The sequence below is a fragment of the Lasioglossum baleicum genome, chromosome 2 (genome assembly GCF_051020765.1).
Source record: "Lasioglossum baleicum chromosome 2, iyLasBale1, whole genome shotgun sequence".
Taxonomy (NCBI): domain Eukaryota; kingdom Metazoa; phylum Arthropoda; class Insecta; order Hymenoptera; family Halictidae; genus Lasioglossum; species Lasioglossum baleicum.
The window spans coordinates 11,919,887-11,935,446 of record NC_134930.1 but is presented as its reverse complement, the minus strand read 5'-3'; the positions used below and the strand labels follow the sequence as shown (position 1 = coordinate 11,935,446).

At 39.1% G+C, this 15,560-nt stretch overlaps 2 protein-coding genes across 4 annotated transcripts in view; one reads left to right on the top strand and one right to left on the bottom strand.

The window, feature by feature from the left end:
* Positions 1-141: 141 nt before the first annotated feature.
* LOC143220927 (arrestin domain-containing protein 17-like) lies at positions 142-5,310 on the bottom strand. The gene is made up of 8 exons (XM_076446492.1): positions 5,153-5,310; positions 2,946-3,098; positions 2,649-2,863; positions 2,150-2,338; positions 1,561-1,760; positions 901-1,109; positions 495-623; positions 142-436 (listed from the first exon to the last, which is right to left on the bottom strand). The coding sequence occupies exons 1-8, from the start codon at positions 5,268-5,270 to the stop codon at positions 426-428; spliced, it is 1,224 nt and encodes a 407-aa protein (XP_076302607.1). The 5' UTR covers positions 5,271-5,310; the 3' UTR covers positions 142-425.
* Positions 5,311-9,142: 3,832 nt separating this feature from the next.
* The window catches only part of LOC143220867 (uncharacterized), a 71,999-nt gene continuing 65,581 nt past the window's right edge, over positions 9,143-15,560 (top strand). For 2 of the 3 annotated variants that reach the window (XR_013011687.1, XM_076446458.1), the window contains exons 1-2: positions 9,143-9,522; positions 11,580-12,774. Coding sequence is in view for 2 of the 3 variants with exons in the window: in XM_076446458.1 (XP_076302573.1) it covers positions 11,931-12,774 (844 nt within the window). In the remaining variant the exon portion in view is untranslated. The remainder of the gene's footprint in view (positions 9,523-11,579; positions 12,775-15,560) is intronic. The other variant, XM_076446453.1, reaches the window with a different exon arrangement.

The window sequence follows — 15,560 nt, the reverse complement described above, 5'->3', positions numbered from 1 at the left end:
TTATGATAGGGACACTTGGGATTATAAACGATTATACGAGAACATGCTGAAGAATGTTAGTTAATAGATCGATAGCATGATTTATTTTTTGTTTTACAACTACAGCTAGAAATGACAGTGGGTATGAAAACGATTCAAATAAATAAATGCCTTTATTCTTCGCAATACTTCAATCGTGTGTAAACAATACATATATGTATTACAAATATAGCGTATATTTAAAATGTAAAATAATTTACATCAATAGGCAGCAAATCCCACGCTGTGTCCTAACTTTAAATAATCATAGGTGTATAATTAATTTAATTTTCTTCATGGAGAGAAAAGTCGTGACGCATAATTGACGGCCAGTAGCGAATGCGTTAAAGTCTTAAAGCGTATGTTTGATCGTTGTGATCGTTCCTCCGGCTCATTTTTATAGTTATTCATGGCATACCTAATAAAGGACACCGAATAAAGTAAAAATCACTGATCCGCTACATCTAGGCTCTTACCAAGTGCCGGATAATTGAAGACAGGATACTTAGGCACGAAAGGTGCACTTGCACCTTGAACGTGATCGGATTCGTCATCATCTCTGATGTTCTGCGCTCCTAATATGCATTCTTCATAGGATGGGGGTGCTGTATAAAAGGTAAAAGATACAAAATGGAAAAAAAGACTAATTAATATAAATGAAGGAGAAAGAGCTGAGTTGGTAACCTAGATAGAACCACGATGTGTTTTGAAAAAGACAAATTCTTTGTGATACTTTGAGTCTGGCTTAGCTGTGTGTCTTGGACAAAAGAAATATAATTGCAATTGTCAGCGGCACTAATTAGTGTAATTTGTAAAATGGGCCCAACCTAGCAGCAGCACGTTTGAGAGAAAAATTAGTTAATTGTGTTAATAATTTCTTACGCATGTTCCAATTAGCGGAGGTACCAGCTTGATCCGGGGTGACGAACCCAGGATGCGGTGGTGGTATGTTAGAAGTACGGCGTATCTCAGGCATTGGCATTGTGGGATATGGCGTTACATTTATCTGTCCAATCGGTGGTGCACTCGGCGCACAGTATAGCGGAATTGATCCGATCAGAAGCGGGTAACTCGACTGAATTTTGCAGTGGCTGATTTTTACATGAAGAAACGTTTTAGTACAAAGTAGAACTATACATCTGATCGCGAAACACGAGTCTGGTAGCGGACATGACATAGTAGAACATGAATTTTCTTTGACTGTTACATGTGGCTTGGAATTTTCGAATTGAGATAGCTAACAAACAGGAATAGATCATCTAGTCGTGTATAATGTAGACTTATTTTTACAAAATGCAATTATTGTCCACCTTTCATAAAATTATTTCAAGGGGAATCATAACGTCGAAATAGAGTACGGACGGTTAAACATAAAAGAAGCCAATCGAAAGGAACGAAAAATTTGTTAATGCTCCGGAAATTGAGAATTTTGAATTTCCGTTCAGTTCGCACGAATATTATTTTGTTTGATGGATCACCGTATCTGGAATTATCAGAATTCCAACACATGATAAGATATCTTATTTATATATGTATACTTACGCGCCCGTGACGTGGACAACAACCTTCAGGTTATAGTCCAAGTCTATAATGGTGCAAAAGGGCAGACGGGACGGTGGAATCGGTGGAACCCTAATTTCTAGATTGGCAGTACCTTGCGATGCAAAAGGTCCCTTGTACGAACTGGATATAATTTCGAAATGTTCAGTCTTGGTCTTCACAGTCGCGCGAAACTTGAGTACCTTCAAAGGAAAATGAAAAGGGATTGCTCGTTTGATATTAACCCCAATATAACATCCAGGCAGACTCGTGATGAGGATTTCGGACAGAATCTGCTAAATGTCCATGTTATTTCTTTCTGTTGGATTGAAAAAGAATCTATAGTCTTTTGTAATGACTAGACTGCGGATTTTACGCATTTACAACAAAAACGAATACGTTAAATTCCAAACTTAAAAGACATTAAGGGAATTTAAGGATGTCATTATTGTTATCGGCTGTTTAAGATGATTGAAAGAGAAAAAAGATTTTCATTTAATTTTGGTCTCTTACAATAGACTTGGACTATTTTTATTTTGCCATGGAGATAACCGTACAACATGGGGATTGAAATTTCCAAAGTTTCACTTACTTGTTCCAACTTTGTTGTGATCTTCGTTATCTGAACTTTGGAAGAAGTATTATTTGTATAATCCACCATTGCGCTGATCGCTTGTCCAGGAACGTATCCAGAAGATGGCACTCGGGTGACTATGTTCATCGACCCCTGACTGAGGAAACAGCAGTAGAAGTTTTTCTGAACTTCGTTACGGATGCTCATCTGTTCGAGAAAGATGATATGAAGTGAACAAATTAATTCGCGGCTCTTGCAATTAATCAATTGTAAGTAACTTTATTCTGATTTGAAATCTTTCAATCATCGTATTGGAGAACGATTGTCTTATTTGTAAGAATGGAGTATACGCATAGAAAGTGATGGAGATTATTTTGGAAAGTTAAATGGTATTTTTGTTGTTTGTAAACTAAATATAAATAAATTTGCAAATCTGGAGCTATGGATTAGTTTGTATACATAATAATTAATGGTTGAAATTGATGGTATGTTGTAAAAATAAAATGTGAATTCTTACGCATTCATTTTGATGTGCGTTTAGATCTAAAATGGAGACCACGGTGAACGCGGCTTTACATTCGTGATCGAACTTCCAAGGCCTGTCGATTACTGCTTTCACCGTGTACCTGACACGACCATGCTCATGTTCGAAGCTGCTAGGGATGTTAGAGGGTAGTTGAAGTCGGAACGGGAACCGATGGAATCCTTCCGTGATATCTACTCTTGAATCGACTGAAACATATGAATTCATTTAGATCCATTTAGATTCTAGTTCAGTTAGAAATTCACCGATTGAAAGACTGACTGAACTTACGTCCCTTTGAGACCAAAATATTGTCTTTTACGGAAAAATACTGCTCAGAAGCGGAATAGGTTTGGTGTTCAGTCTTGGTTTCTCCGTTATGTCTTCTTCTCCTTGTTTCCGTCCAACGAACAAGAGCCGCTCCCTTGGCAGTGAAATAGAATCCTACATTTCATTAATCAGGTTCCAAGTAAATTAATCATTGTCTCTTTCCTTATCGTATATCTGAGTCGTGCAATGTATGTTCCACTAGGATGGCTCTTACTTTCGACTTTTGAATTTCTTTTACGGCACACCCCCCGGGTTGTTTCTAATAATTAAAAAAAATCTGTGCAAAGTTGAGTGACCACAGATAATGGGAAAACGTGCCCCAAATATATTAAACATTAAAATAATTAACTTCTTTGACAAAATTGAGAAAAACGTCTGATCAAAATCCAAATGTTGTTCAGAAATTTGAAAATTGAAGTGTGGCTTTATTATCTTTTATCAATAAGCATTAGTGAAAAATGTTTTTTTTTACTTGCGGACTATATTTTTTTTGCCGGAGTTTCATATATTTTTTGTTTTCATGGTCTTAAAAAATTTTGAGTTTCACTTTCTCAAGGGTCGAGGTCTTGTAAAGAGAACTGCGTGTAGCAAAATCCTTTAACATGAACCCTCGAATAAATATGAGCAAATCCGTGGTGTTAGGGGGGAGGGGGCGCCGTCAAAGAGTTTTTGACAAAAATTTTTGGCAAGAGTAAATGAGAGCCATCCTATTGTTCCATACTCGCATACTTTGTGCGATGTGTGCCACTATTTTTTCATAACTTCTCGAAGAAATATTCTTTTTCTTTCCGCTCGTTTCGATTGTTTAATCATTTCGTTTAAACTATTTAATAATTTTGACCCGCGTTTCTGGCGTTGAGCTGATGTGAGATCAAAACAATGACTACGTTTGAAAACCGAGCCACGCAGTAATATTGTAATACTAACGGTTTCATAATATCTTCGGGATAATTATAGCGCGCACGTATCGCTCGCCCACCTACAACCGAGGAATAGTATTTAGTTACGTAGAAATCGTTATGCAGAAATAATTTATATAAATCCTTTATACGTAATGCTTGCGATATCAACAGGGGTTGCAGTAGAGCGATGTGCTTATCGCGTTTGGTTATCGCAATTTCGATTCACTGATCGCCTCTTTATATCAATGCATGAAAGCTTTTCTTAATCAACGAAATAGCACATCAATCAAAACATATTTATAGGAGGTACATATAGGTATTGCGTAATATTTCACCTTGTAATGCAATGTTCATAATGAAGTTAGAAATCAGATCGTTGCCGATTTTAAAATTTGATCCACTAATTGAAGTAATAAATAAATTAATCATCGTTTCGATATTCATTTAACTATGTAACTAGACTGCACATATTCGTGCAAAATAAAGATTCTCATTACAGTAACAAAATATTTGAACTACTCGGTGCGGTCGGCGAGGTCACAAAAATATAGTAGCACTACACGATCTAAGAAACAGCACGGACCCGAGGGTTTGTGTTAGATCAAGTCCTCAAGTTCATTAACATCGAGCGCAGTTGAGCTTGCAACATGAGGGTAATGGGCTCTAGAGCCCCAATCATATACTTGTACAGATAAGAACGGTTTTGAATTGTCGACTCTGTAAAAAATGCTCTAGTACGATAGCGGATTCCACCGAAATAGAACGGTCAGCTAGTAACATTCAGCAGGTACATGACTCTAGAGGGTGTCCTTGACAACATATGTCAAGGTCAAGGTAATTGGAGGTGGGTTCCCCAAACGTAATATTTACCGAAAAAACATTTATATCTTTTTGTAATTCATTCTTCATAAATGCTATTTCCACCGTTCAAATACACGCTGGATATACCTGTGTAGTCTCCAAATCATATTAAGCACTCGTAGCAAAAATGAAGTATACAGAATAATCAGTTCTAGCTAATACGCGTTCTACCGATAATATTGGACGCGACACATAAATGGTACAGGTGCTCTTAGAGCCCCCCTTCCCCGAGTCCTAAACACAAGAGCTTATAAGATGCAACGTCTGTACTGATCTTAAGTCTGTGTTAGTACACTCTACACCTCGTCAGTGGTGGTCTACCCCTTTGTCTCGTCACTCAGATGTCGACAGCGCTTCGTGTTCGCACTGTGTTTATTTATTCCATGCATAGTTTTCGAAACTCACCTCTGACGCTCTTGACCTTCGCTATGTCCAAGATAATGGTACCTGCTACAATTTCACCAGCCACGTAGGTAGCACCCGGCCTTTCGAACTCTATACGAAACTCCCTGAGTGAAGTCATCGCGCTTAGTCGTCACTCGCGACTAACTGACTGTTAGATCCTACTTATCGAGCGAGTCTGCTCGTAGTCTGTGCGATTCTATTGGAAGGGGGAGTAGGAAAAGATAATCGATAAGACGCAATTTGCGAACTGATTCTGTACCGTCTCTGATCCCCAACTAATCGATTTTCTCAAATGAGCTCAAACGACTTGAGCTTTTTTTGAGATATCGGAAGGATCGGTCTACTACCTGGTGTACGAAAAAAAACTTCGGGGAAATTGTAATTGGTCGGAATTGCAAAGAAAATACTAAAAGTTGTTTTTTACAACATTTTTATATGGGCCTACATTTAAAAAATGTAAATTTAAAAAAACGGGTTTTGTGAATCTGTGTCAATTATATACATTCTAAAATGTTCATCGATATCGGTTGACGCCGAAAGATCGATTTCCGAAATTTTCTGCAGTAACAATATCAGAAACCGCGAATCACATCCGACGTCACGTCGCTGCGACAATGAAGTGGCTGCTTTCTGTTTTCATATTAGGGTGGATTTATAGTGGAGCAGCGAGGTGAGCTGTGCGGTGAAAGAAAAAGAAAAACAAAGAAAATACATATGTACTTTTTCATTAGTATGAGTTGAAATGTTGTCACGAATGTTGGTTTCTTTTCACCGCGCCGCCATCATCGATGCTCGCAGCTCCACTATAAATCCACCCTTAGCCATGTCGTGGTCAGCTGTAGGTGAGGGCTTAATTTGGGAGAAGCCCGCCCATGCGTTTACCTGTTGGACGCGTTTACCGAAGTTCAACCGCACGTGCCGTGATAGTTCTATCAGGTCAAATTCGAACACAATATGATGGCGTCGCAAATCATCGATTAGCTCAAAGGAGACTCGACTCACCGTAACTGTCTGAGGTTTTACTGGTGAATCCAATTTCCCTTTGAGATACGCCTGCGTCTGTTATATGTAGACTAGATTTTATGCATTTACTAGCTGCTCGCGGCGTGCCTACAGCTACGGTACGACCTCCATAGCTAGGCCCTTCGGGTGGGTTGCGCCCAACCACTGGCGGTATATCTGAAAAGGTTGTTATACCAGATAAAAAACGCGTATAGATCAGCTCCGAACCGGTCGATTAATTACAACCACCGCGCTCCGACAACTTCAATCAGATCGATGGGATCATACATACATATTTTCTATTTTATATATAGTAGATAGAAAATAGTTGGCAGAAACGAGTTGATGTGATTTAACACAATAGACATGTTAAAAGAACTTGCGAATATCAATATACAGGCTGCCCAGAAAGGTTCCTGAGGTCATTTGTAGCAGCTTTTTCGTTTGCGAAAATGTTCTCCGCGGCTTTCCTGAGGAGCTATCAATGAAATACTCGGACCAATCAGAGCGCGGCTGCAGCAGACGGATTCTGGCTCGGCGACAGTTCTCGCTGAGTGGGGCGTTGCCATTGGCTGAGCCGGAATCGGTCTGCTGCCGCCGTGCTCTGTTTGGTCCTTGTTTTCCGTTAATATGTAACTAGACGGTGGATTTTGAAAATGAGCAGGTGTGAATTAAAATAGCAAAATCATTAGATGAATTTAAAACTCATAATAATAATGAATCATATTAAGGCAGAAAATGAATGTCTATTTCACTCGAGTTTGTTGCAATTCTGATACAACATTTTTATTTTGCATAAAAATCCGCAGTGTAGTCATAACATGGATAAAAACAGATCACAAATAAAGGGTTTGGCAGCTGTTCGAGTTCAACGTCCTCTGGCAATCATGATTGAAGTCTGCGGTTCCCGAGTTGTGATTTCCAATTAATCAACAGGTTGCTACATGGGTTCTGAATCGGGAAACTCTAAGGATTTGGCTTGGTTCTTCCAGGTATAATCGATCAATATATGTTACTTTTACTTTTAATACAATCAAATCTTCGGCAAAGACAAATTGGATAGAAACGTTGAATGTTTGTTATAGAATGTATGATAATCGATCGTTCACAGTGGTCGCTAAACTGCTGAGTCTGCACTATCGTATATTTTGCGTGTTTATGTAATAAGTTCAGATAACAACTTTACGTAAAGTTTAACGACGCAATCATTGCATTCCATTAATAGCAGTATCAAGCACCTGTCCAGTGATCATTCCGTAAATTACTTTCGTAAATTGCACACCTACGTGAATTTATATTACTTACATAATTAATCGTACTTCTGTTATGACGTATAACGGAACAACTGAAAGAGTCAACTTCATAGGATGCATTTTCAAACGAAAAATTGACTGACGTATAATCCAGAGGGTTATAATCAGATTTTTCTATGTACGAAGATAATACATTATAATCTAGATTTGTTAGTACTCTATTACACACGAAAACACCGCGTTGCGCCTTCGTTTAAAAATATTGGTTATTTAAGCATTATAGCAGGACGCTCTGCTAAAGTCATAATAAGCACAACAAATTAGCACATTACATTATTTCTTAATGGCCAATTATGGATAAATTACTGCCCATTCTGGATGCAGTGTGTGCAGTATAAAGGCAATTTTATCTTATCGTTCCAGATAACGTATATACGTAATCGAATAACTAAGGTATTGAAGATTGCAGATTATAAGCACGTGATTTACGTTGAAAGTATTTCCCCTCGCGCTGCAACTGTCTTCCAAGAACGAACGAGTATCTAGTGCTTTGAAAAGGTTTTAATCTGTTAAACGAAACGTAGGAACAATGCAAATCACGGAAATGCGTTCCGCGTTACATTGAAACTGTGCTTTCAGAATACTGTGCTAAAAGAGGGTTGGGTATACAAGCAACACAAGTTGTATAAGCATGAATCAAAGTTGGAAATACAACATAAAAATGATTTTACCACAGCCGCGGTTAGCTCCAATCAAATATTTACTTATCAATTTTATTTTAGAAATTTTCAAATTTATTTCTTTGAGAGCAATGTTGGTTTTCTTTTGGTCCTGATAAAAGTAGTTAACGGCACGAATTGGGTACTAGAAAATTAGAATTTAGTCGGTCAGAATGGAGATTCTCTTACTACATAGTCCCAGTAAATTCTCCAGCAGCAGTGAACGTGTTAAAATGTCTTCGTCGAAGTCTAGAAAATTTTCATTAAAATGAAATCTTCATGACAAGTTCGTTTGTAGTCGGAACATGAAGCAGCGTAAGAGTTGATTTTTCAAAATATTACGTCGGGGAGTTTCCGAAGTGAAAAATGATGAAAAATTCGAGGTGGGTATAGGTGGACAATTGCAGTGTCTGTATCGTGTTGTATCGAAAAACCAGGTTATCAGAATACATCCAACTCTTTTATACACGCGGTCTATGTTTACACGATTTTGAAATACACGGTCTAAAAAATGCATACAATCTTTTTTACTTTGCTCCCCTGATACTTTGAACGGTGTTTCGTGGAACATGTGAATTTATCTATCAGAGATCTTTATTTCACGCGTATTTAGATACACGTGTATTTCACGTACACGTACTCCAGCACGTGTCATTTGAAGTACACGGTTACACGTGTACTATTTCACTTTAGAAATGACGTTTAAATTTATTGTTGTACCAATGGAATTTGTGAAACCGTGGTATACATAAATCAGTATCGATGTTCTAAACATTATACAAATTAAAGTGAAGATGCATTAAGGCACGTGTATTTAAATACACGTCAAATATGTAGTGCACGTGTACTCAATGGACACGTGTGTTATTAATACACGTTCAAAACCACGATTTCGAATATCTATCGTGTAAAACAAAAGACTTTTAAGACTGTACTGTTTTATCTAGCTCTGGCCCAAGCTCAGGTGGAACATCTGGCGAGCCGAAGGGATTCGGGGGTGGCATGGGGTCGAAATGAATCGGATTGATAAAGAGGTATGTGCAAAGAGATGAAAAGCCCCGGGGCGGTGTCAGGGTGGGAGGTTGAGCAAGGTGGAATTCGTGGCGAGGGTTGCATTGAGGGTGGCTCGCACGCTCCAACCCCTCAGTAACGCGGCAGCCTCCGTCGAGGAAGCACCCCGGTCTTCTCCGTTCCGTTTCCGATGTAAATACCGTCATCGCCATCGAATTCTCATCAGTGTTTATATTCTCGAGTGGATGATCTTAACGAATGTGCCCGTGGAGGATTTGCCCCCTTCAAAACCGTCTCATCGAAGCCGCAAACGCTGTTGCCGAAAGAACAATGCGATGCTACTCCTTATACGCATGCGATCAACAGGTTAATTCTTCGTAGACGAGTGAGTACATTTCTCTGTTCTCCCTCTCTCTCTCTTAACAGCCGATTCTTCGTTGTTCTTGGTTTTCACGCTGGATGTTAACACTAAAACTATCACTGCTGGTCAAATGATTATATTTTGAAGTTGATTCGATAAATTTCTTTATCCAAGCACATACTGTGTTAAAAATTGCACAAAATCTAAATGAATAGAGTCTCATAAATTTTGTAAACTAAAACATTTAAATTGCTTTTAGTGCTTGGTGGGCTTAGCGTTAGTCGTTTAATTAAATCACGTTTGATCCCGAGGAAGTTAAACACCGCTATTCAATTTATATTGGCACCGGTTATTAATAGTCGCCCCGATTAATGAAATGTTTTCGAGTCTAAATCTTTCTTCACTATTCGCGCAAAGAAATAAATTGTGCTCCGAATGAGAAGGGGATCCTTTATCGAAGGGAAATTGTGATGCATCGTGAAGTTCGAACGATGCACTAGGGAACTTCAAAAGGTTCTCATTCGTTTCTTCAATGAGTTAATTTTTAAAAACACAAACATCACATTGGGAAATTACGGGCACGCTTTGATATTAGTTCTTGCCGTTGGTTGAGATTTTTTATATCGGTGTTTGCGGCATAAAATGTTTACAAGATTTCCGCCTACCGCGTTGCCGCTGGTCGTAAAATTGTGTAGTGGTGTTTTTGTTCTGCGAATTAACGACGGTTCTGATGAAACATCAACTATATTGCTATTCTTCCCCGTAAATATAAAATTTCATGATGCGCCGTATGCCGTTACGTTTATGGCCACTAGCATAAACGATTTATTTTGCATTTAGCGTACAATCGTTGAGTGAAAATTTTTAGAATAGTGTACGTAACAAATTTTCATTAAAGGATCTCTTGGATTGAAATGAATTTACCTTGAATTAAGTAGCTCTTATCTTTGTTGTTTCAGTAAATATTTAAGATGCGTTCTGATGTTCTCAATTCAAAAAACTGGAGTGAAATAGAAAATTATTTTCATTCTTAATTTACATAGAAGAATCTCTTGAATTGAAATGAATTTATCTTGAATCAACCAGCTCTTATTTTTGTTGTTTCAGTAAGTATTTAAAATACATTCTGATGTTCTCAATTAAAAAAACTGGAGTGAAATAGAAAGTTATTTTCTTTCTAATGTTTTTCCTGTTTTATTCATTTTTGCAAAAAATGCATAAAATCCGCAGTGTAATATTCACAGGTCCATTTATATTTGAGCAATAAAAATATGTATTGAACTACAAAGTGCAACAAGTGTATGTTGAAATATCGTAGAAAATTTTTGGTACCGACATCGGCTAAATAAAAACGGTATAGTAAATGGTTTCATAATTGATCGATTGGAATTCTTGCCGTTGTTAATAATTGAAAAGAGGACGTTGACCAGAATACAAGAAGTTGCATTGTACAGTGATAGAAAAAAATCGGTTTCGCCGGTTTCGTACGATGCGAGTTAAGAACAAGATATTATGTGGAGTTTATTTTACCATAAATGTACTGTAATGTCTCGACATTATATGAAAGCGATGTGCATGATATTTGTGAAATATTTATCCTCACTATTGCGGGGTCTAGCCTTTCAACGACCCAGAAGTTCTAATTTGCCAATTAAAATCCTAATATAATACACTGTTGCACAGAGTGTCTCAAAATTGATGTATTTCCTTGAAAAGGGTAGTCCCAAATTTATCCTTTGCGAAAATGTTTTCCGCAGCTTTGTTAAGGAGTTATGACCGAATAACGCGGACCAATCAGAGCACGGTCATAGCGGGCGGATTCCGGTTCGACCAATCCCAACGCTACGCTGAATGTAATCTGTCGTCGAGCAGGAATCTCTCCTCCATAGATATGTTCTGATTGGACCGCGTTTTTCGCTAATAACCCCTAAATGAAGGCGCGGAGAACATTTTCGTAAAGGAAAAAGTGACTTCCAATAACTTGAAGAACATTTTTCAAGAAAGTACAATATTTTTGGGATACCCTGGAATCAGAGATACTAGTGTATCAAGCAGACTTTGAACTAGTCGAAATATTTCAGGGTCGTCGGCCGAAGAAGTGGCACACATTATTCCGCGTGCGTCAGCTGTAATGGCCGGGTCTTGAAGAGTTTCGCTCTCACGCTTCGTTCCTCGTCATCATTCTGCAGAAACGTCGGTTCGAGGGACGTGAAGGAGGCGCGGGAGTCCACGTTCATAGAGAAGATCTCGAGCCGATTCGAAAGTGGGGCGAAATCTTGCGTTTCATCGTCACAGCCGGAAGCACAATGAGTCGAGAGCCGGTTGTGCCTTTCGTTCTGTAGATTGAAAGGAGGGCGGAAGCGGACGCGATCAAAAAACCGTCGCGCGGGCGAGGAAGCATTACGTATTCACCGTAGAAGGCCGACGACGAAATGGCGACGAGCAACCCCGCACAATCGATGCATTTGAAATCCCCGCGGAGTCCTCGCAAACTACCGCAACTGCCTCCGATACCGATCGACGGCCAGAGGAGTCCCACGCAGTTGTCGGTAACCAAAACCCATTGCACGCCCCTCGTATTCGAATTCCCGCCAGAGTACAACCCGGAGACACCTAACACGAATTTCGACTTCGAAGAGTTCGGCCGTTTGAACGAGGTGGACCGATCACCGAGGAGTCCAGGCTACTACGCGCGCTCGAGGAGCTCGAACAGGGACCTGTTGAACTCGCCGGGTCGGAAGTCGCCGACGTTCCAGTTCTGCGAGCCGAGGAAGATCCTCGGGAAGACAATGAGCTATCCACCGAAGAGCCCCATCTCTGGACCACCGGCGGTTCCAGCCAGATCCTCCAGTCCCTCAAATTACGGTCCGAAAAGTCCGAAACACAGGAGGAACTCCTGTTTCGAGATCAGCGGCTCCAAGAGTCCTTTGTCCACAACGATGCCCAGTCCGAAGTACTCGAAGCTGAATCTTGAACAGTCGCAGAATAGTCCCCCTTATAAGAACAGCTCGAGGCCGTCCTCCGTGGAGGGATCGTTCAAAGACAGAAGCAACAGTCCCGCCGAGAAGAAGCCTACCAAGAAGAGCAGCCACTACAATCGGAGTCAAGGGTGCCTCGACGAGGCTGGAAAGGGGCAGGGTAAGGAGAACGATGTCGCATATGGCACAAACACGTCGAAGAGGTCTACCAGCGACTTGTCGGAGATGGAGGACGCCGATACGGAAGTGACGCTGTTGTCCAGTCCGAGGAGAAGAGACTCTATAAAGAGTGGACTCGGTAAGTACACTCTAGCTGTGCTTTTCGTTTAGTTTTTCCGGTACGGTGTCGCGCGCACTGGTGTCCTCGTTAGCAGACCATTGTCGGCAACAACCTGCGTCGCTCTGTCCTACTTGACGGGAACCGCGTATTATGCAACAGCCATTTTCGAGGTGGACTCTGTCCAGAAGTTTCGACGTTTGTTCCACTTTGACCCTATTTTCGAGTGGCAGCAATTTTTATGCTTCGGCGATTGTTCTGTTCCGCTGAACCAGCGTTATTGTACATTGCCTCCTCCCGTTCGAAGATGAAATGCACTTTTCCGATGCATCGGGGACGCGCGGAAAAAGAGCTTCGCGGAAGATGTGCTTTGTACGGTCTTCTCGAGTCTCTCTTTTATTGTTTTCGTTTACTTTGAGTCACATGCAATCATTTTTTAGGCAAAAGGAAAATTGATATTCACGGGTTGGGTTAAAAATACATTTTTTCGATCCACCCGGGACACGCAGATGAAAAGAACAGAACTTGATTTCGCATAATACAAAAGGAATGATATTCTTGTATAAAAAATTTCTCTCGAAATCATTATCGCGATCGATTTACCGACTAAAAATGTAGTTTTTCACATTGTAATTAGAGGATTGATTCCTCAAGTTTTCCAAAAGGTTTATCAAGATTTTGCAATCGGAATAAATTTCGCTGAAAGGCAATTAACAAATTAATGATTGATCTCCCTCTGCAGATACAATCTCGTGCCCATTTACAACGCGCACAAAGCTGCAAATTGTCCTTGTCGAAAATATCTAATTAGTTGTACGATACACCAAAGTGAGACAACACTCTTCCAATTAACGATCCCTAATTCCACGTAACGTATCGGGTTTCGTAACGTTATAACTTTTAATTCCGTGTAATCTGTCCAAAGGAGTTTCTAATTAATGCTGTATTCAACGGCGATCAAACGAGTATCTGAAATTGGAATTTTGTGAGTAAAAAAATAATAGAAATTAGAAATTACAAAACAATTTTTTATTGCAACTCGAGACGCTTGTTGATAACAAAAGATTCGATTTCAACTTTTGCTATCAGATTTCACGATTGTGAATGTTTCAAGTAGTCGAACTCAATAGAAACGCTTACCGCGACGGTTTCTGATATTACGCCGCAGTAGTGGGGATACAATATTTCACAAATATCATGCACATCTTTTCCACGAATTTCTAAAATAATGTTTTATATTTGGGACGATGTATTGTGTTGTAAACCATCTGTTTCTAAGAAGACTCTAAAAATTGAACCTAACAGGTTGAGTTTTTTTGAGAAGTTAGAAGGATTAGTTTACTAGCTAATATGTAAATAATTTTTTTAAAATTGTTATTGGGCGCAATTGCAAGGGAAAAAATTAAGGTCACGATTTTTAAAGTTTTTATCTGCGCCTGTAGTGAAAATTTAGAAAGCGCCTCTTTGGTAGGTCTGAATAAGTTAAATAACGTACAAAGTTTCATCGAAATCGATCAGGGTTGTTACGGAATATATAATTGATTGAAAATAGCAAAAATTCTAAGAATCTGGGACTTAAATGAATCGCAAACGCCAAATTCAAAGATTTTTACATATTACAATGCCCATAACTTTTTAAAAACTAATAACTGTTTTAAAATTGCAACAAACTACCTGATTTTTTATAATCATTTAGAAGCATTGGTTTACGAAATGATGTTCTAAAAATTTCATTGAAATCGATTAACATACACACGAGCTACAAGCGGTTAAAAATTGTGAAAATCGTAGTTTTACACGACTTTTGATCAGTTTCTGCTTAAAATCTTTCGATGCGTGTCGTTTTTTCCTGCGTCAACCGATTTCGAGGAAATTTTCAGTACGTGTATAACTAACATAGATCTACAAAACATATATTTTAAATTTTCTTTAAGGGCCCAAATAAAAAAGTTTTAAAAAATGCATTTTTTATTTTTGCATGTTACTTAGATGTACAAAATATAATACGTGTTTTAAATTTTCATCACAGGCACAGATAAGAAATTTAAAAATCGTGATCTTTACTTTTTCCTTCGGAATTTGCGATTAATGACAATTTAAAAAAAGATTATTTATCCATTAGCTAGTAAACTAATTCTTCCAACGTTCCAAAAAGAAACTCGAGCTGTGTTGGGTCCAATTTTGGAAAAGTTACTTTTTTAAAAATAAAGCGTACGAATACTTTGTTACACCCACTGTTACTTACAGTGTCCAGATTGAAACAATTTCGACCGGAGAGTCTTCGTGGGTCCATGCAACACGATAACGAGAGACTTTTTTTTCAAACTCACTAGAAAATCGTCACGTTTCGCCGGTTTCGTGACAAAACTTGGTAATCAAGGGGAATTTGTCAAGCGGTACCGCAGAATACGAATAAATGCACGTACACGGTTCAAATAATCGCCTTCGTGGCTACAGTCCCCCTGGAACAAGCGAAACGGAGAAACATGAGCGGAACGCCCGACGACATTCTGCACTTTTGTCGTGTTTTGCTATAAAAATACGGAAATCCGTTTTAAAATATTGGTCCGCAACGCGCCGCGCCGGTGGCCGTCTACTTTTGCGCGCTTTTCCGCTTAAACTGTGCGTTGTTAAACCAATAGATCCGATTACTGGCACAGTGAACAAGTTTTTATCGATCGCGAGCACAGAGTGAGAGAAATATAAATACACTTCTGCGATCAAATCAAATATTTAAAACACACATGAACATTTTATACATTTTACGTGCGTCGATTAACTTTTTGTTTTGTTTACGCCCAACGTAC